The sequence below is a fragment of the Pocillopora verrucosa genome, chromosome 6 (genome assembly GCF_036669915.1).
Source record: "Pocillopora verrucosa isolate sample1 chromosome 6, ASM3666991v2, whole genome shotgun sequence".
Classification (NCBI taxonomy): Eukaryota; Metazoa; Cnidaria; class Anthozoa; order Scleractinia; family Pocilloporidae; genus Pocillopora; species Pocillopora verrucosa.
The window spans coordinates 18495824-18517714 of record NC_089317.1 but is presented as its reverse complement, the minus strand read 5'-3'; the positions used below and the strand labels follow the sequence as shown (position 1 = coordinate 18517714).

Sequence of the window (21891 nt, the reverse complement as noted above, 5' to 3'; positions counted from 1 at the left end):
TCTGGGCCATATATACTATCGACAGTTCGTCATTCACCATGTTGGAATTTTTGATACTGCGCCCCAGAAAATCACAGGCTGGTCCAGTTTTGCGAAACAAACTCCCGCCTGGAGAAAGGCTGCTCAAGTGTGAAAGGTTTAAACGCATATTTAATTTGATGTAAATCTGCTTCAACTAAATTGATATGTCTCCTTTGGAAAGCTTCAGGTGATGTTAACATCCTTTCCTGTATCTTTTAAAAACGTTGAACGATTGTCATTTGGACAAAGGTGCTGAAATTTTGGTCATTCCATTTTCAAACCCACGAGTTGTCGCAATTTTTGTGCACTCTCTCTTAGGACAAGGCTCGAAGGAAACTCGCCCACACGTTACACATCGTAGCCTAATTAATTAGTCCTAAACCCTTCTCAAGAGGCTATTCTGTAAACTTAGTCACTGAGGAACACAAATCACCCAACGTCAACATTTCAGCCAATGAGAGCTTTAGGACGTGTTCCCCCCCACAATACACGAGTCAAGGGTCGTGAGAAATGTGTTCTTCTTAGTTCCACCTCCGAGATTTAAATCGGATCGAAGCAAACAAGGCACTCAAAAAGTGCTTCCTATTTGCTAAATTACCCCCATGAGACAAAAACGAATAAATCGCACAGAATAAACAACTCAGAGGTAAACCTTGCATTAATAAGCGTCCATGAACAGAGGTATTCCCGAAACAGGCCGATCATATGAAACATACTGTGAACACAGCGAAAAGCACTTTAAAAAGCACCTATACTTTTAAATAAGGTAAGTCCATGTTCTAATAAATCCATACTATTTCGGATAGCTTCACTTTTCTTCACTAAAATTGAAAGATTAATTTCCCGCATAAGTGAAAACTCCCAATGTGTACTTAATATCCCTTCGATCTAACCGCAAGTTGAGCTGTCTGTGCCTAAAGCAATGATAACTCATAGCTAAAATTAAACATTGAGAGAGGAATCTGTTAAGTAAAACAACTCTGAGAGATTACGAAGAACATTTTAAAGTGTGAGATTCTGCTAGAACAGAATATGGTTCATCATGTATTCAAAGAGACATTTCGATAAGTTGAATACTTAGTAGATAAGATTTGACAAGATCAAGACCTCAAGAAGGAAAATACATTATTAGATTCTCATTTGATTAGGGTGTGGTGTCATGTAAGTGTTCTGTTTCAGCCACACCATTCCCCTGGTTGTTTTTTTTTGTCAGCTGAAATTCAGTAAAGATAAACAAAAGTGGAGTGTATTCGCAAAGCTGACATCTCATATTCTCTAAAAGTTTGGCTCTGAAAATTTGGAGCTACATCAAGCAAGACACCCTAATTGATATTTTCCTTTCTTCACATTACCCTCTTGCTCGAAGTTGAGATGATAATGTCAGGAGAAATTACTTATTGGTAACTTCCGGGAGTGAAAGGAGTAATTAGCTACATTGTTGATAACATAGTCCGAAAATACCTCTTTCATCGAAATGATCGAAATTTGTCACAGGTTGGTCAATTGAGCAATCGTTCATCAGATGATAAAATTAATGCAGAACTACCGTAGGTTTCCTTTACTTCGCTCTGTGATTGGTCCAGAAAACGCACGCCATCCTTTCATCCAATCAGATGCAAAGCCAAAGACAATCGCGACATAGTTATTTCGTCTTCCTGCGCTTCAGGCACTTGACATGAATCTACATTGAGTACTCGTTGACAACTTTTTTGTTTTATCGTTAGACGTTCTGGTTCCTTTGGTTTTACTTTCACAAAGCTCTACGGGACGTGCTCTTATTTTCTAGTAAACAGTATAAGAACAAAACTCGACGTTTCTGAGTCGGTCAATTTTTAATCAAGTGTGGATTTTTTTTTCGCACTCTAAAACGCAGGCTTTTCGCCTTTTATAGTTTATAAAATGTTTCATATAATGCACCAAACTGCGGGGTGCAAGTTGATGACGCACGTGTGACTGGGAATGGAGAGCCCTACACCGTTAACTCAATTCTAATCAAAATTCAGTCGTACCTGTATTAAAGTCCCGAATTTATATCCTCTTTATCATTGTAATTTTCACTTCTATGATGCGGTCACCTCTATTGAGCTGTCGCGGTCACCCTTTACCAAGTTTGCAATTTCTTCTACCTGAACCGAACGATTACTTAAGGATGAACCACTAAAATAAAACCAAGAATAATCTTTCCAGTAATTTTATAATACATGTTTCTCTCCCAAAGTTAATTGCCCCGCCATTCCTAGTGGGTGACCGCTAAATACAGACTTGACTGTATTCCTCTTTTTGTTAACTCGATACCTAATTTATATTTATTTTTGTCGCGGCTAGACATCGACTGGGAAATTTTTCTTGTTTCCTGTACCAGTTGCCATTTGATATTAATGATTTTAAGGTATTTTTTACTCTAATTCAGTTATCTATTTATGTTACATATGCAACGAAAGGCCTAAACGGTGCTCAGCTGCCCAATCCCCCCAAACAGCTCCGGGGCCATTTCACGGAGAGAAAATAAATATCGACCAAGAGTTGTGCACAACGTGTAAAATAATTAGCAAACAAACCCTTTCAGCCCTTTAGGGAGCTGGTATGTCGGTTGATAACATCGACGGCTGAGATATTGTCCGAAAAATTAATATTTGCCTGATAAGCGAAGCTTCGAGGACAGGTGTGAAATTCTGAGGACCATCTCTCGGCCAAGGACATTGTCAGCCGACATATCAAAGAGCCACAAGGTTTTTTTTGTTTTTCTATCATAATTTTATGTATTTCCCATTAATTTCGGTAACGCGAGTTGACAGCAAATTTTGTCGACTTTTTTACTTTCCGGAGCAGCATATGAGATCAGCCTTTTAATATTGCTACTGCTGGATTCGGCAAAATGAGTTCGTTTTTCTTCCAGGTGAGTGATGAAGATGAAAAAGTGAAACTCTTGAGCTACCTTTTTTTCCGCTGGCTTTGTTTGTTTTTTTGTTTGTTTTTTTAACGGAAATAACCTGAAGAAAAATATCGACGTAGACGGGGGCTATTACGTGATAACTGTCCGATGATTTTGCACCACGTGATGTATAGTAAAATCGCACGAAAATTAATGGGTGGGTTATAACTTGACATATCGTAATGAGTTCCTTCAGAATGTAACAATTTCTGAAGTGTCTTCCACGAACTCTTTTCGATTGAGTTTCGAGAAAACCAAAATCGCGACTATTTCAACGGCAAAGCAGAGAAAGGGGATGTCGGTGAGAAAACAAAGAAAACTAAAGAAAACTGCCTGAAGTGCGAGAAAATATAAGTGACCAGGCCGAAATTTAATTTTTCCATCTGAATGGTTGAGAGAGAGGCTCAAGTTTTCTGGACCAGTCTCAGAGCAAAGTAAAGAAAGCTCCTGTAATCACGTATTGCTTTTGATATTCAACTGAAAAATTGTTCCAAAAATATACTGAATACCAAATAGAATTAGGAAGTTCCTAGTTTAGTAAAAGTGAAATGTCTTCCTTCACAAACCAAGTAGATTGTCTGAGGACTTAACTTGATAGATTTTGATAAAATACAAGAAAAATAAGCGAAGACAAGACAGCAAATTGATTTATCTTAACAGATATTTCTCGTCACTGAATAAAGGGGGTATGTTTATAACGAAACTGTGGTGTTGCGTCAGTGGGAGAGTGTAGCAGGTAATTTAGCGTTAACAGCTGAGTTGAAAACGTAAATTGGCCGCCGTAGAGTTGAAAGGCTGTCGTTTCGAGCGTTAGGCTAACGCTCAAAACGTCAGCCTTTTAACTCTTTACGGCAACCAATTTACGTTTTCGACTCAGTCGTTAACACTAACTTACCTGCATTTCTCGTCACTTTCTGACTCTTGACTTGACTAATAATTGAGCAACGCATTGTGTTCTAAACTTGACGACAGCTTACTTAAACAAACTGAACAATCTGAAGTGTTAGAATCAGTAACCTTATGGTAAAATCACGAAAACGACAATCGATGAGTTATCTGACAAATTAAAGGATTAACACTCCAAACGTCAGCATAAGAAAATCGATGGCCAATTTATATTATCAACACAGCTGATAAAACCAATGATCTCAGTAAGGATGTAATAATTTGACCCCTTTCAGTCCGAAACAACCTGGAATGTATCTAAAATCACATGTGACAAATTTGTTGCAAAACATTGACCATGACAACTCACTAAGCTAAGTTTTCCCCCTATTTCTTTCTGCCTCGATGTTTCTGTGTCAGAGTTTCCTCTAGAACGATTGTAATCACGTGACCCTTTTCAGTCCAAAATATTCTAGATCGTTTTTAAAATCACATGTAAATTTTTTTGCAAAGTATTGACTATGACAATTTATTAACCCTAAGTTCCGCCACAGTTTCATTCTACCCCCAATGCATGTGCGTCAGAGAAAAGATTTCTTTGATGCAATAAAAAGCTAGAAACGTCCAAAGTTTCTGGAACAAACAACGAAAGCCGATAATATTGGGCAACGCGATGTGATCTAAACTTGACGAGAGCTTACGTAAACAAAGTAAACAATCTAAAGTGTTAAAATCATAAACATCATCATTGTATCGGAATAGCGTTAACAGTGGAGTTTCCCAGGGGGATTATAATCATTCGACCATTCCATATTTCACAACTTTGGAATGTTTTTAAAAATTACATGAAATAAGTTTGTTGCGAAATATTGATCATGACATCTCACCGAACTCAAGTCCCTTCCCAGATTTATTCAGAGAATGGTAGATTTCTTTGATGTATGGATAAATTTGGAAGCTAGAAACGTCCAAGCTCATGGAAGCAAACAAACAACGAAAGCAAATGTTGCGTTTAAAAGCGGTTCCGTCTTCTAAACTTCTTTTTTTCCAACATCATCACGACTGAAATGAGAAAAGTGACTGTACAAGAAATGTTTTTAGGACTAAAGAGGTTTACAGATAATTTAATTTTAATTTTGACGGAATGCAACAAACTTCAAAGCCCTCTGAGCGCACAAAGACCGTTTTCTACTTCAACTCGACTGCTCTAACTCCCAGAGGTGATCAACATGCAAATTCTAATAACCAGCAAATTTGTAATGCGAATATACAAATGATTTACATAGAAATGTTTTACGGCGAGATAAGAGAATTGCTCATCACATCTGAGGGGTTACAGAGTTACTATCACACGGAGATATTCAAGATTTCAAAATTTTACTGAAAGCCCTTTTTCAGCTATGCATGGCGTCATGAAAAAAACACTATTTCGTAAGAATTTTGTCATCTGGCGACTTCCTCTATCCGACATGTCTTTTGAGTTGGCAGGGAGCCCCTGTTGTGACTTCCCTGTAGGAACTATTCGTCAGACAGCGGTATATTTTCAAGTTTGTGACGGCTTTCCTTTGAAACCTACGGCTTCGAAAAGGGCGGTAAATATTTGCTAAACTAGTTTCAATGCGATTTATATTTCCCTTTTACGGATAGTAACAACCACCTAATGAACACTAGCCCGGCACGAACTCCCTTTATGGATTACGAAACTCGAAAGAAAATTAGAGGTCGAAAGTATGTTTTTCAAAGCCAAACAAAAAAAAAAATTTCTTTTCGAACGAAAACCCACGATCTATTTTGGTCCTGACCTGCCTAACGGAGCCGATAAACAATAAATTTACACAATGTCTGCAGATTGACACAAAAGGTATGGGTTCTTTGTTAAATGAAAAAGTTGACAAACAGTGCAACGGAAATCAGGATCGATAACTTCACGTAAAAGTTCTTAACTTATTGATCTGCATTTTTATGCCCGTCTGGAAGAAATTCGCTAGTACATACCATATCCATATTAATCAATTGACTTGAGAATACTATCCTATCTCTGTTAAATCACGTTATCGTTTATTAGTATTTGACCTGCCAATCAAGCCATTTCTTGTTAAATCGAATTCAAATAACCGAAAATCAAATAAAGAAACACCCCAGTTAGTCATTCAGGACTTCATTTGCATAACAGCGGGTCAAAAAATTTAAATGGACAAACGCGAAGGATTTTAAAGATGAAAATTAAACGAAGGCTTGAAATTTGATCGTGTCAGACAACCTGAGCTTCAAGCGTTGTATTCCATCGGAATGTCTTTACAGATTCACTATTTGGGCTGATTAGAGGGTTACACTCGTAACTAGGATTAAAGAAAATAATTAGTGTTTAACCATTGTCTTTAATTACTATATTAAAGAGAAAGGTTTTCGCAAGCACCAACCATGTCTTTTATTGATCCAAAAAGCCCATGGGAGGAAAAATTTTTGGAATGTTTTTTAGCTCCGCTGAGCCTTTTCAGCCTATTCAATGGCGAGCGCTTTGATTGGGTTTTAAAACGAAACCTTCTAGAATCCTTTTGTGATCATGCTCCTCTCTTTGTCCCTTGGAAGCGACGCGGAACAAGAAAAATAATAAATGCGAACTCTTCGCCATGTTTCGAGTTGAAGCTTGCCTTCTATTGTGCGTGTAGCTTTGCTCTGCGAGGAGATTCACGTGAGTTCATCTCTGCGATTACCCGATTTCATCCAGCGATTTCATCGATTGGCGCGTTACGAACAGCAAAAACAGTGGCGTTTTGGGTAAGTTTGAAACATTTTATTAGCCACACTTTGCAGCAATTTCTACCTTACCAAACTGGGGCGGTGGTTAACCCAGTGCTTGACTCGCTTCAATATTATTTTAGGCGATATTCAATCTTTCATTCAGGGATTACAACATCAATTTCCAAAGAGGAAAGTTCATAATCGGGTGTCACAAGAAGTGTTTATCTTGTATTGATCTCGCCACTGTGTATTAAATTAGTTAGTTTGTCGAAACATTAGGATTTATTATGTTTTCCGATAAACCGCCAAAATGTACAGTGAAATTTTCGAACTGATCCAATTACTTTAGCCAAAGCCATCTAAACGCTGCGATAAATCCACCCACCTACAGCATATTTAAGTTTCGAACGAAAGTTTCATATCTTACATTCTCCCAGCAGGGTGGTAGGATTCCTTTTAAGAGGTCTATTTACTTATCAAAGATGTTAGCACATTCTTACAATCAAAGTTTACAAGCGCATTCAGTCCTGATGTGCGAAAACCACGACAAGTCCGATAAAAAGTTCAATATTTCTGCAGGGCGTAAGATTACGTAAAAACCACAGTGCTTACTTAATCAAATTTTCAAGTATCGGGAAAACCTCCAGTGTTTATTAAAGTAATCGATCGGCTAACAAGAAGATCCTTCAGTCTGAGACCGTAAGCTAGAAGTTGCCTCTGAATAGCATTGCAATTTAAGTCACTTACAGCACTAGAAACTTCTCAATGAGGTGTTTTGAAGTCTTATCATTTTCCTTTCACAAAGAATGTAACGCAATAATTGATAAAAACTTCTCGAAGGAATCTCGCTTTGGAACAATGAACTTCGAAGATATCCCAAGAACTATCGTGTTTAATCCCGAGACGTATACACTTAAAATGTTTTTGCAAGGAGTAAGGTAATAGTTTTTGAAAATTTTCTCAGGATAGCTGTTGATAACTTCTGTAATTATGAAAGTTTCTATTGTACAAAGGACAATGACACTCATTCTGTTTACGTGTAGAGAAAACCTAAGTTAAGTGTACCTGTTTTTGACACAACCGATACCTTTTCCTCTTCAGCCGAATAAATTCGTCGAGCCAGACTAAACAAACAGTATTATCGAAATAAAGATAGAATTTTTTCGTTGAAATTTGGTGGTTTCATGGTCGAATAATGCCAAACACATCATGCATATGTAATTGCTTTCCATCTTAAAGTCTGAAAACTTTGTAAAATCTGTTGGCTGAGTGCTTTTTTCCCACAGCTGCCATTTTCACATAAACTTCTCGATAAAATCGTGCGCGTGGCGTGATATTTCGATGAAAAAGCTCAAGAGTGTATGCAAATGCAAGTTCGAAGTATCTTTATTATAATGGTAACGATTACCGCTGCAGGCAAATGAGTTCTTATTCAATCCTTTCATTAAAGTTGTTTGGCGAACACTCGTAATTTGTTTGAACTTGTAACCTTCCTGAGCTCGACAAACGTTTCCAAAGAGCATAATCTATCAGGGAGACGCGCTGTTTTGCTTTTTTTTTTTCGGGTGAAAAATTTAGCTACTTTCTGCATAACGAGGCAATTCTGTCAGTAGCTCCTCCCTACAATTCCAGTTAGATTTCCGCTGAGACAAGTACAAAAGAAGGAAAACAAGTGGTTTAATTTCCCTAACACTTTGTAAGAAACTCGAGATTTTTCGCCTAGCAGAAGGCAAAATCACGCAAATTTCTAGCCAATCTAACCATGAAATATGAAAGCATACCGACAATATAACTAAGTCCGCACAACAGAGGCGAAAATTCGTGAGTTCGTGTCATGATCTTTGTTCCATCGTCCAACTCGATCTAATGACGCTGTAATAGGTTTTAAGGTATTTCTAAAATCTGATGGCCCAAAGCCAACAATGCAATGAGTGAAAAATACGAATTCAGCGGTATTTTTGATCAATGGGGCATCGACGATTAAAATTCTTCTGCCTAAAATAGCGAGAATAGCTTTAGAATTCGAAAAAAAAATTTCTCTGCTGTCGTCGCTTATGAAATCAAGTCTCCACCAAATTCAACTTCATTTATTGCACTCTCACATTCACGCCCTTAGACACGATTGCGAAATGGAATCCTAGCTTTAGCCACAATGGATTTCCCGTGGACGTGACATCAGATGCAATCTTACAGCATCCCTTTTTTTCTAACATTTCTACGTTCCAATAAACAACAAACAATTGCGATGTGCGCAAATCGACGTATAGAATTATGAAAACACGCACGCAAGCTCGTATAAAAATCGCAGAATCCACAAGAGCTCGTTGAACTAACAAAGAGCGTAAATGAGATCAAGAAAGATAACTTCACGCAAAACTTTTTGAACACATTTCACACCGCTCCTTTCATTATTCTGCAAAGAATTTACATCATTAACCTACTCTGTAATCAGCTGACGTGGAAAATAGTTACTCGCCGCTCTGTGTGGTCACTGAATCGTTTAATTTTTGCAAATTAACCTTAACAATCAGACTTACTCATCAGAGCATGTAGCGGTAGAATAACACGAACTTTTCAAAAGGATCCGAATGTACCGTGTATTATTGGTTGTAAGTTATTGATAATACAATTTATAAGAGTGCCATATCCAAACTCGCCCCCCGAAAACAGATGAAAAACTATGCAATTCTACAGAGGAAAAGTATTTACCGTCATCGTAGGAAATAAAAAACAGAGAAAAATAATTCAAAACAAAAGAAGGGCTAGAAAATCTCATGATTGCGTGATTAAGCCTCGTTAAAATTTAAAAAAAACTTTAAATCGAAATTACCGGCCAGTGAATCGAACGAGGACGTGTCATGGGCTGAAATGTTTTTGCTGAGAGTCTCCAGAGACTCCGCTTTCTGTTGGCATTCGGTATTGCTAGTTTTCAGAGTGCTGAAAAAGCTTGTCATGTGGAATGCGTGAATGTTGGCAAAACTTTGGAAGCAACAAAAACTACTTCGATTTCACGAAAATGTTTCTTGTTTAAAAGAGTACTTTGCGAGCTTCCTTTAAATTGCAAAGCAACCAATAACGATATTGAAAAAACCCCACACGATTTGGAAGACCTATCCCTCCCGATTAAAATTGTGCAGAAGTTTCATCTGTGCGGTCATAAATGTTAAATAAAAATCATCCGTTTCGAGTTGTCGCGCCTCAGTCGGTTTATTAATAGATCAAGCTCACGCGAAAAAAGGTTTTTGCTAGATAGCACATTTGATAACCTTTCCATTGATGTATAATTAAGGGTGAATGCCTTCAAACAGTGCGTCAATAATTTTTTTCGCGAACACCCGCGAAGGTCTATCGTATCCTATAGACGATAAATCGAATTCACGGAATTTCAAACCCATCTTCCTCTAAACGGGGACAAAATGATTGGCTATTTAAACCATTAATTCCCAAGATCTGATTGCTAATTCTCCCATCTAGCTGCTACACATTTCCTTATAAGTTAGTTACGCGAATTTGGTGGTAGATCAAAATTACAACCCCTACCTGATAAGTTTGAGTTTTCTCATTACCTGTTTGCTGGATTATGTGAGGATATTATGGGGAGAAGTTACCTGTTAATCACCTCTAAGAGTTAAGGGGTGAAAGATATTACTGCGTTGAGCAAAAAAATCGTCGTTTTGATTAACTCAAATTTAATTACAATCATTTAAAGTTCGTAGAGAAAGTCTCGTGTAGAGAGGAGAGATTTCTGACACATACTTTGGTGGAAAGATGTCAACTTCCATGGGAAACAAAATCAACAAAACTGTAGAAACTATTTGATATTTGATTTGATTTATCGAATCAACAAATAAGCCCGAAGGTTACCCCAGACAATCTTTCGCTTTGCTTTGAGATTAAGAAGAATTTTAAATTGAGCGCCGAAAATAATCCAGGATTGCTTCGGCTTCGTTTTATTTCATTATTTGATTGGTCGATAAAACTTTTGCCCGACCAATCACATTCAATACTAAAACCAATCGCGGCTTGGTAACTTACGTTTTCCTGCGCTTCATGCAATCTGCTTGTTTTCACTTCGAATTCTGATTGGCTCCTGATGATATTTTGATAGCTATGATTGGCTGTTTTGATTGCTTTGGTTTTGGGTCTAAGACACTCAATCGCAGAGTGCTCTATACGCCCCTTTAAGAAGAAATTACTTACACTCTAAAAAGACCCGCGTCAAGAGCCTCAAGGGTCTAGTAACTAATTACTTTTTATACAATAAGGGTCTATATAAGAATAGACGTATAGATAACGTCACCATGAACAATTTTTTTTTTGTTTCATGGGCATGCTGCCTCGGATTTCAGTTCAGTAGTAGATCAAAAAAGACGTCAGAATGTGTTAAGTGACATACTCAGCTGCGCCTCGAGAGCCATTTTTTTTTCTATCCACATTTTGGCATCGTCTATGATCTATTAGAGAGGTTAAGCATAGCGTTTACGGCAAATGACGTTTCACGTTTGCTGTCTTCACTTCTTTCACTTGAGAGTATATTTCTGAGAATATCGAGAATCGATAGAAAGTCCCTAAAGATCGAATTTGTTTTTTACATAACACTCCTTAGGATAAATGTATTTAAAGAAAACTAGTTAGGTCATCGACTTATTTTTGCGATTTATAAACGTGTAAAAATCATCTCTGCAACTTCTTCAAATCCTACTTTCACAATCACTATTGCGGCGCAAAATTGCTTGATTTGCTGAAACTTTAAAAAAAAGAACATTATGTCGCGAAAGTTTTTTTTTTTCCTTTTCCGCCAATTCTCAGAAAGAGTCAATATTGGTCAGCTTTTTACGTCAAAGAAGGAGCAAAGAAGCTTCGTCTCGAAGTATACGATTGCTGGTGCTTTACAACAGAATAAAATAATACTCCTTTAAACCGCGAAGAAGAATTTATTTACCAATCAAGAGCTTCTTTAGTTGTTGATTATTTCCCGTATTCTTAAGACCTTTATGTTTGATTCAGAGGTGACACTGTAAGGAGAAGTTAGATGCCAGTCACTCTTAGAGGTTAAAGGTTTAAGTGATACAAAGCTCATTAACTAGGACACTTTCATCAAAAGTGATTCCTGGAAAAACTTAATATGGTGTTAATAATTCAATATTTATAATTGCAGTTTTTCTGACCTCATCTTATTGCAAGTCAAGGAAGGCTCCACTCAGCGATAAAACAAGAAACTACGTCAGGCGCCATGTCTACTCGGCGTAAAGGTTCTGGGAGGACGTTGCCCTCAAATCCTGTCACTTCAACAGTGGTAAAGGATGAAGAATCTGGAATCCGTCTGATAACAGAGGCCAATCATGAGTGGGCTGACGAATACGAGAGATTGTTACGAGAGTATGAAGAACTGAAGGCATATAGCTACGACATCGAGAACAAGTACCATGAAGCCCAGAAAGAAAATGTCAAGACTACAAGACATTTGGAATTATCCACGGAAAAGTACAATCGAGAGAAAGATAGCCTGACGCTTCAGAAAGAAGATCTTAATGCTCAAAACGAGAAGTTGCGTAAAGAACTCCGCGAGAAAAGCGGCAAGATCGGCGACTTGCAGAAGGTCTTAGTGGAAAGTCAGAAGAAGGCCGACTCGAGCAAGGGGGAGCTTCAGACCAAAGTTAAACAGGTTGAGAAGTTGGAAAACATCATCAATGATCTTCAAAATCACACCATCCTGGAACTCAAACAGAAGGTCAACAAGTCTGAAGCTGCTCTGGAGGTCCTTAAGAAGAAAACTGGCCAACTTTCGGCAGAGCTTGATCAGGCTGAAGACCAGCATGACGAGGATGAACAGACCAATGAAAAGCTACGCCAGGAGAAGAACGAGCTCGTCGAAAAGCTCGCTAGGGCCGAGAGTGAGATCAGAATGGCCGAAGACGCCCGCGACAAAGCAGAAAATACCTTGTCCAACTTGCAAAGGTTAGAAAAATCACTACGAGACAAGAACAGCCAACAGGAGGCAGAGCTACGCGCTTATGAAGCAAAGATAAAAGATCTTGAAAACGAATTAAACAGGCGACTTTCTGAACCGGAGGAAAAAAGTTACAACATCACAGTGGTAGAATCTCAGCCTGTTCTTGAGTCGACGCCTACTATGTTTTCGTTCGGTGATCAATTCAAAGATGAAAATGAAATGTTGAAGAAAAGATTGCAAGATTTAAATGAGAAGGTCAAGCGCCTTGAAGGAGAGAACTACGATTTAAAGGGGAAACTCGATGCAGCTTCTAAGGATATAAACAAGTGGGAGGCAAAGTTCGAAGACGAAAATCGAGAAAAAAACAAGATTTCAGCGCAGCTTGAGAATGAAAAGGGAAATTATGGGCGATTGAAGAATGAGTACAATGACCTAAAAAACAAGCTGGCTAAGGCAGAGCGGACCATTGATCATGACAAAAAGGAAATGAGTAAGAAAGACAAGGTCATTGAAGATCTAAGGATGCGGATTGAACAACTGGAACGAGATATTGCTGACCGAGAAGTCACCATTTCTAAGCTGGAGTTAAAGATAGTGCAGTTGGAAAAAGAGAAGGAAAATCTCCATGAGCACACTTTGGAACAGCAAAGAAAATATTCCGATCTCGACAGCGATCACAAATGCAATGTAAAGGAGAAAGAAGCCGTTGAAAGGGATCTTGACAACGTCTCCATAAGAATTGGAGAGCTGGAGAGTAAGTTAAGAGAATCAGAAGAAGAAAAGAACAGCTTGCAAAAAGAAAACGCCGATTACCAACAGAGGTTGTTACGATTGGAAGACGACTTGGACACTACTTCTAAGGACAAAGTAGTGTTTGAGTCCCAAGTTCAAGACTGGTCCAACCAAAGCAGCAAGCATCGCAAGGTTGCTGATAATATGAGGAAGAAGCTTGCTCAAGCTCAGGAAGAGGCGGGGCAGTACAGAAAAGATTTGGTTCAGAAGAACAACCAGATTGACGTGCTTAACAGCAAACTGACCGAACTAAAGTCACAGTACGAGAACTGTCTGGCAGACCTCTCCAGTGCTCGCGCCGACAGCGACTATAAAGATGATGAAATGAAGCATTTGAATAAAAAGATGGACAGCAAAGACAACGAAATCGGCAAGCTTGAGGCTCAGTTAGAAAAGGTAACTAAGGAAAGGGATAATGCTGAAGTTGAACTTGCTGGCGTTCTTGAAAAGTTGCAGCATATGGAGCCAAAACGGGCAGGTGGCGAAGATGTGTTCAAACCAGTCGAAGTGACATACACAATGAACCAGCCACAAGACTTCGAAAATAACTTAACAGCTCTTCGTCAAAGGATCTACGAGCTTGAAAATGAAAATAAAAGGTTGCAAAACGTTGAAGAACACCTTAACAGCGACAACAAAGGCCTTGAAAACATGATCGCCTCATTGCAGAGAGAGCTGAACTCTCTAAGGGCAGAAAACGAAGACTGGGAGAAAAAAGCAGCAGACATGAGGAACAAAATCAACGCTTTGGAGAAAGAAGAAGATGAGCTTATGGATACCAATACGGACTTGAGAGAGCAACTGGAGGACTTGGCCCCACAAGTCGAGAAGTTGTCGAAGAAGGTGGAAACCCTGACTCTTGAACGCGACAATCTGAGGGAATACCTTAGTCAATCGAACACGAAACTCACTCAAAGCAAAGCAGACTACAACAACAAACACCTCGATTTATCAGAACAGATCAAAGTCAACTCCACCCTTGGAAAGGCTGTGAAGAAGCACGAAGCTTCTTTAGACTCATTGAGCAAAAAATGCAAGGACCTGGAGGAAGAACTAGAGAACTTGAGACCTGAACTAAGGGCGCAATTAGCAAGAAATGAGACACTATGCGCTGAGAACAAAGAAATAGATAGCCGTAACAAAGTGCAGAAACGCAAGATTGACGACTTACAAAAAGATCTACGTGAGGAGATTGATGCAAAAGAGCTGCTTCAACAAGATGTTGAATCGTTGACGTACAAGTTGAACATCGCTGAGGCAAACAACAAGGCGTTGATCAAGCAAAGGAATGATCTACAAAGTCAAGTTGATGAATTGGAAAACAAACTACGGAAAATGAAACCAGAGCTTGAACAGTCTCGTAACAAGATAAAGGAGAAAGACCGCATCATAAGCCGTTTAGAGGCAGATGTGAAGGACAAAGATTCACAGCTTAACGCACTCAAACGTAAGGTCTCTACTCTGGAGGAGACAGTTACGTCTTTGAGAAAAGAGGTGGAGGCTCATAAAAGTGCCAATGAAATTAATCGTAATCGTGTAAAAGAGCTTCAAATCCAGCTTCAGGAGATGGGTAACAGTATGCAGTCTGCCGTGGCGAATGTGTCTGTCGTTCAGTCCGCACCTCCACAAAGCTTCAGAGAAGAAAGGATTCGCAGTACACCTGACGAAAGGGTTCACGAGCTGGAGTCACTACTCAGGAAGAGTGAGGTTCGGGAAGATCAGTTGAAAGAACAGCTTCAGCCCCTTGAGAACCGTCTTCCTAAAGCAGAAGCAGACGCTAAGAAAGCTCAAGAGAAAGTAATCGAGATTCAGCACAATATGAGTACACTGCAGAGGAAGCAAGATGATCTCAGAAAAATGTTAGACAGAAGCAGTCGCGAAAAGGAAGATGCCAAGAAGGAGCTGATGGAGGCTCGAACACAGATAACAGTTTTGGAAACCAAGTCCGTAGCAGATGCAAATGAAATTTCATCTCTACAAAGTCAGCTAGACCAGGCCCACCGTCGTCTAGAAGAGACACAAGAAAAACTGCTCGCCATTGATGAAGATCATGTACATCTCCGCCTTGCCCTTGATGTTCATGACAAAGAAAAGGAGGAACGAAATGCCCATGTTGGAAGACTGCAAGTGAAAAAAACTGATTTAGAAAAAAGGATCGAATTCTTGGAGTCTAGTTTAAAGTCAAGCCAAAATACATGCGAGTCTTTGAAAGAGGAGAGGGCAAAGGCGCTTCAGGAACTGAATGACCTTCGACGAACAACACTGACGGATTTAAAGAAGAACTTAACTCGCATGCAAGGAGAGAGAGATCGTGCTTTGGAAGACTGTAGGATAGCGACGTCGAAAGTGGAAGATCTGGAAAATCAGTTGTCTGAGTCCCAGACCATAAGAAAGGAACTTGAAAGAGACAACGACGAACTGGAAGCAGAAAAAAGACAACTGATGAACGAAATCGAAATAAACCGTAAGAAGATCGAGGACCTGGAGGATAAAATCGAGGTATTAAACCTGGAACTTCAGCGAGACGAAAAAGACTTAGAGGAGCTGAGAGATGAAAAAAACAGGCTTGAAGATGAGAATGCAGATCTCCATGTTAAACTGGCAGAGAAGCAAGATGTCATCAATATTGCGCCTATGCAAGTCACCAACGTTGAAACAACATACGCTGCAGCCCCAGGATTTGATTTCGGTTCAGATCCAGATGCTTTAACTGACCTTGAAGACGAAAATGCGGATCTCAAGGAAAAGCTAAAAAGGGGTGAAATGGAATACGATGTTTTATGTGAGCAACTAAATGATTACAAAAACAAGCTGGGAGATTCTGAAGGTAAAAACCACCGCCTCGAGTCCAACCTTACATATTCAGAAAATCGTGTAAAGGAACTTGAGAAGAAGTTACCAGAGGCTATTGACGAGCTCAATTTAGTCAACGACAAATATCAATCTGCTGAACGCGAACTCGAGCTGTTAAAAGACGAACTGCACGATGCACAGACCAAGTTAAGTACTGCCGAGGCACAGCAAGCGGCTGGAGTTGCCAAACTGAGAGCACTACAGCGGCAATTGGACGCGGCCCAGAAAGACCTTCTAGACAAAAATGACGACGTTATTGAAAAACAACGCAAAATAAACGAGCTTTACGCTATTCTAGAGAGCGGAGACAAAGACTCTGATCGCTTGAAGCAAGTTATCGAGGAGTTAAGGGAAGACGTTGACGTTAAGGACAGAGAGAATACAAAGCTACAAAAGGAGCTTCGTATCGCACAGGACAACCTTGCCAAACTTCAAGCCCTGTTGGAAGACATGGAAGCGAAGTTGCATGATACAGAGCATCAGCGGGAGGAGTACAAAATGAAGGCCGACGGGCTGGAAGTTGAGATTGAGATGAGGGATAAAGCTCTGGAGGAAGCACAACGTGAAGTGGATGACTACAGGGATAAACTCAAAGCGGCAAAGAAAGAGATTGAGGCCTTGCGCAGTCAACTAAAGGAAGCTAATGTCAGCCTAAAAGCCGCCAATGACGAAAAGAGGATACTTGAAGGTAGGATCAGTGATCTCCAAGCAATCATAGAGCAGTTGAGGAAAGAGCTCTCAGCTAAGAGCTCTGCAGTTGTTCCTAAATCTGGAGCTAGCGATGCACATCTACAGGACCTTAGAAATAAGCTTGCGGAATACCGTAAAAAATACCAGGATATCAGCAACGAAAAGATGAAACTCGAGTTAGAACTCCGAGAGAAGGATGTCAAGATTTCACAAGCGTCAGGTCCGTCCGATACATTACGTGAAGAGCGAGACCGTCTTAAGGACGAAGTTATAAACCTGCAAGCTACCCTCAAGGAAACGAAGAAAAATTACCAAAGAGCTCAAAGGGATGTTGAAGATCTGCAACGCCAACTGGTGTCAAAAGACAGTGAGATCAAGCGCTTGGAAGATAAAATTGCAAAATTGGAGGATGAAAAAGAGAAACTTAAAAAGGTTTGTGCTGACCTGGAGAGGCGAAACTCAGATTTAAAGGTCATTGACGAGAAGCTTAAATATGAGAAGAAAAAAGCAGAAAATGACCTTTCTCTGCTAAAGATGAAGTTTCAAGCCCTGCAAAATCAACTGAGCACAGTGGACGTTCCCAAACAGAACCAAGATGTTGTGAGCAGGAAAAAGTATCAAGAGTTGGAAGCAAGCTGCCAAGATGCTGTGCGTGAGAAGGAGAGAGCAAAAAGTGATATGACCGCTTATCGCACCAAGATGGCGAGGTTAGAGGCTGAACTGAACGAGCAAAAGAGGGAAAAGGATGTTTTGGATGATGAACTGCATAGATTAAGAAACGGCGAAGCAGAACTGAAAAACAAGCTACAAACATCAAGGGACAGACATAAGGAAGACAAAGATAAGATGTTGAAGTGGCGTCAGGATAATTTCTCGCCTCTAGAACAAGAACTTAAAAGAGCTAAAGGACAAATCACGAGACTCGAAAAGACGAAAGCAAGCCAGGAACACGAAATCGCAGATCTAAAAGACGAACTTGCTGATCGTGACAAGAGAATTATTGAGCTGGAGGAGGAGCTCGAGAACCAGGACATGACTGACACTATACCTCTAAACTCGATTGATATAAACGTTAAAGGAGACCTTGAAGCACTTCAAAAGGCTTTAGATGAGAAGGCAGATGTAGAGAAGGAAGCTAAAAGGCTTAAAAGCAAACTTTGGACCGTAGAGCACGACATGGACATTCTCAAGACAAAAGAAGCTCAACAAGAAAAGATGGTAACTGAAGTGAACAACATGAACGACAAGCTAAAAGACGAGATTAGACAGCTGAAGAAAGGCACTTGGGATCAACAAGGATCCTACAACAAGCTCGTCAAAGAGAATAGCGAATTTCAGTATCAAGTAAACACGTTGACCGAGGACAAAGAAGAACTGGAAAAAGACATTCGAGAGCTACGCGACGAGCTGAAAGACGTCAGAGCCGAAAATCGAAGATTGATGGCGGAGAATAAGGAGCTAAAACTAGATATACAGCAGTTGGAGCTCAAGCTTCACGAGGCAGAATTAGGTCGTAAGATGGCAAACGACGACAACGAGAAAATGCGCAGTGATTTGATACAGGCTCAAAGCGAGAACGCTGATCTGAAAGACAGTTTGAACAGACCAGCTGATGACATTATTCAGGTTCAGACAGTGCAAGCAGTAGAAAGTGCCCCGCCCATGATGTTTGACGATGACGTAGACGGGATAAAGAGAGACAAAGACAAATTGCAAATCGAGTTAGAAGCGGCTGAGGATCAAGTTAAAATGCTGCACAATGAACTAGAAGACAAGCAGAACAAGAACGAGCAAATTCAAGAGGACCTAACGGAAGCCAGAAGAAGACTTAAAGAAAATGATGCAGACATAAAGAAGCTGGATGCAGACGTCGATCATCTACGCCACGAGCTTAACCTGGTGAACCAAAACTATGATGATCAGTGTAACAAGAACAGAGTTCTGTTGGATGATAAAGACAAACTTGAGTCGGAGTTGAGAGAGGTGCACACTGAAGTTAAAGATTTGGAAGCACAGCTGCAAAAATTAACTAAGGAGAAAGCCGACTTGGAGCGCGATTTGAAGAGGAGCACCAAAGTTACAATTGAAAGAAGGCCTTCGCGAGATCTCCACAATGAAAAGGAAAAGAGAATCAAGGAATTGTCAGAGAAAGTTGCACAGCTAGAGCGCGAAATACAGAAAGGTACTAAAGAATACTCTATGATGAGAGAAGAGAATGACGACCTGGAAGAGAAGATCAATAATCTGAAAGACGAGAACAACTTCCTCCATACCAGGTTGTCCCAGCTGGAACACGATACCAAGAGGGATGGTAACAAGATTGACGAGCTTGAGAGAGAGATCCAAGAACTGCAAGATCAGTTAGAAAAACAAGGAGGAAGTGGTGAATCAGGAAATGATGAACTGCTTATGGAGAAGAAAAAACTTAACGACAGAAACAACAAGTTACAAAACGATCTGAACCAAGCCAAGCAAGACATAACCGAGTACAAAAACCAAGTGGCAGAGTTAAAGAAACAACTAAACGAGTTCGATGACAGCTCTAAGCAGCTTTCTGTGCAAATAACGAAGTTTATGGGAGATCAAAGCGATACGCTCAGAAAGGAGGTCCAGGAGAAAGACGATAAAATTGAAAAACTACAGCAAGAGAAGCTCGAAGTAGAAATGAAATTGGAACGTCTTAAGGAAGAAATGGAGGTTGGAAAATCTGCTCTCGGCGACCTTCAGAAGCAGAATGAAACCCAGAAAGAATACATTAAGACCTTGACTGACGACAAAAACAAGCTTGACAACAGACTTGTTGAAGAAATGAACTTTAGCAAGGTAAAGATTGCTGAGGTTGAAGCTGAACAAGACATCCTGAATAAGAAGCTTAAGGACAAAGACGACCTCATCAAGAAATATGATAAGCAGGTCCAGGATTTACGAGAACAGCTGGCTACATCTGTTCCCAGCGATCAGGCTTCCACAACTTTGATCATGGACGTAGACAAGCGACGAAAGCACCGCCAGCATAGTTTAATGCTATCCTATCAAGAAGGGTTGATGAACAGACCTGTTGGGCTATACCGCTCGACGAGTGAAAGCAGTCTTCCTAACGGGGACGTCTCAAGGTCAAGCGACCTCAGCAGGAGCGACTCAGAGCACTCTCAGTTTGGTGAGCTTCTTGGTAAGGAGATCCCACACGGCAAACGAAGTGGCAGGACCAGTGAACCTCGAGATCACGTTGGCGAGACCGTGGAGGCCACCACTAAAGTCTCCACAGAGTCTGAACCCGACTATGCCGCCCAGCTGAGGAGCAGCACCCCAGTCTTAGAAGAAGAGGACAAAAGAAGTGGAGGGAGACCATCTGACAGAACTTCAGGATCTCGCTATGGAGACCGCCACAATACCCGAGACAGCAGCGGCAAAGACAAAGACCGCGACGCCGATACCAGCAGAACCAGAGCATCTGACAGGGACAGGCGTAGCTCAGATCGGACACGCGATCGAGATAGATCCGAGTGCAAGCAAAATTGATTGTAGGAATTAATGAACCCTTAAATCTCTTAACTGTCACAAAGGTTTGTTTAGCCCGGGTTGTTCAAAGCTATATTAAGGTAACCCAGGGTTAGTGTGAAATTTGAGTTCAGGTCTCAAAGCTTTAAGAGAAAATTCGATCATTGGATGTTCTAAAAAGATTAGTGAAAATTTTCCCTAAAAAACTTTAGAACAAAGAAATAAAGAAACCTGAATTAAAATTTGACCCTGGGTTAGGGCTAATCGGTCTTTGAACAACTGGGTCCAGTGCATTAATTAGCCGCCTTTACCGCTCGTTTCCGAAAAACTTGGTATTTTATTATTTTGGCCATTTACGGAAAGACCCAGTTCACTAGTCAGTTGATAAAGTACAAGTGTTATCGGCTACTTTCAAAATCCTTAGGTCAATAAAATGATTAGATAATTGAAAGTAATTTAGTCACGGCTGAGTCAATTATAGTCCGTCAGTTCTTTATATTCACTTTGTTCACAAAAATCTTCTCTTAAGTCTTTATGACCTAGGAAGAAATATAAACTTACAGAGAGAAATTGGGTGTCGGAAACTTTGTCAGTTTCATTGAGTAGTAACAAGTAGAAAAAGCATCAAAAGTTGGGCTGCTGATTGCTCATTTTATTGGAAGCTTGTTCGAAACATTACAGCTTGTTTGGATGTAGATTAATTTTTTTTGTAGGAAATCATTCAATTTACCGTGCTTTCTCACTTTAGGCTGATCTCCAAAGTTTTCGTGAGAACGAACAAGAACATGTCATTGATAATACTTAAGTTAACAATGCAGCATTTCAAATAGTGCTTTTCAGATGTTTCCATGAGATGCGAATTACAATGACAGTAATCTATCGGCCTTTGAATAAATTCAGCAAAAAAGTAGCTTTTTTGAAAGTCATTAATCGAACTAAGTTAATACGACCTTCAAAACTGAAGGCATCTAAGGCATTGTTACCCGGTAGAAGTGTAGTTTTTGTGCTATCTTTAATAAAATAAAGTTTCATGTTTTTCAATTTGAAATAATGTGTGGCAAGAAGTTGATTATGCAAAGCAAGGCAAGGAGATAATTACCAACATCTGCAAGTCATCACCACTGTGGGGAGACTGAAAGTGTTAACCCTATAACCCCTAAGGGTGCCTAGAATCTAATTTCTCCTGACAATATCACTCCTGAATCACACATTACTAGAATATAGGAAATAGTCATCAAACAAAAAAGTTATTGGCTGTTAAACAAATTCTCCTTGTCAGCACCATAAGGAAATGTGTAGAGAACAGTATGGAGAATATGCATACTGATGTTAGGGTGTAAAGGGTAAAAAAAAAAAATTTTCTGTGAATAACTAGAAATGGCACAGGAAATAGGCCCTGTTTCCTCTGCAGATACCTGATTTTTACCAGATTTTCCTGTCAAATCCAAAACAACACCTAGAACAACACCTAGATCAAATTTGTAATTCTCCTTACTCCTTACTAGAAATGGGATAGGAAATAGGC

General features: G+C 39.8%; 1 protein-coding gene across 2 annotated transcripts; it reads left to right on the top strand.

The window, feature by feature from the left end:
• The first annotated feature begins 680 nt into the window (after positions 1-680).
• On the top strand, positions 681-21417 carry LOC131797553 (uncharacterized). Of its 2 annotated transcripts, none has more exons than XM_059115183.2 (2): positions 681-787; positions 11739-21417. In XM_059115183.2, the coding sequence occupies exon 2, from the start codon at positions 11814-11816 to the stop codon at positions 20385-20387; it is 8574 nt and encodes a 2857-aa protein (XP_058971166.2). In that variant the 5' UTR covers positions 681-787; positions 11739-11813; the 3' UTR covers positions 20388-21417. The 2 variants fall into 2 exon arrangements, with proteins under 2 accessions (XP_058971166.2, XP_058971165.2); XM_059115182.2 differs by lacking the exon at positions 681-787 and adding an exon at positions 6460-6616.
• The last annotated feature ends 474 nt before the right edge of the window (positions 21418-21891 follow it).

Bases quoted from the DNA above. Each gene is read 5' to 3' on its own strand.
- LOC131797553 (XM_059115183.2), top strand. From the start codon at position 11,814: ATGTCTACTCGGCGTAAAGGTTCTGGGAGGACGTTGCCCTCAAATCCT.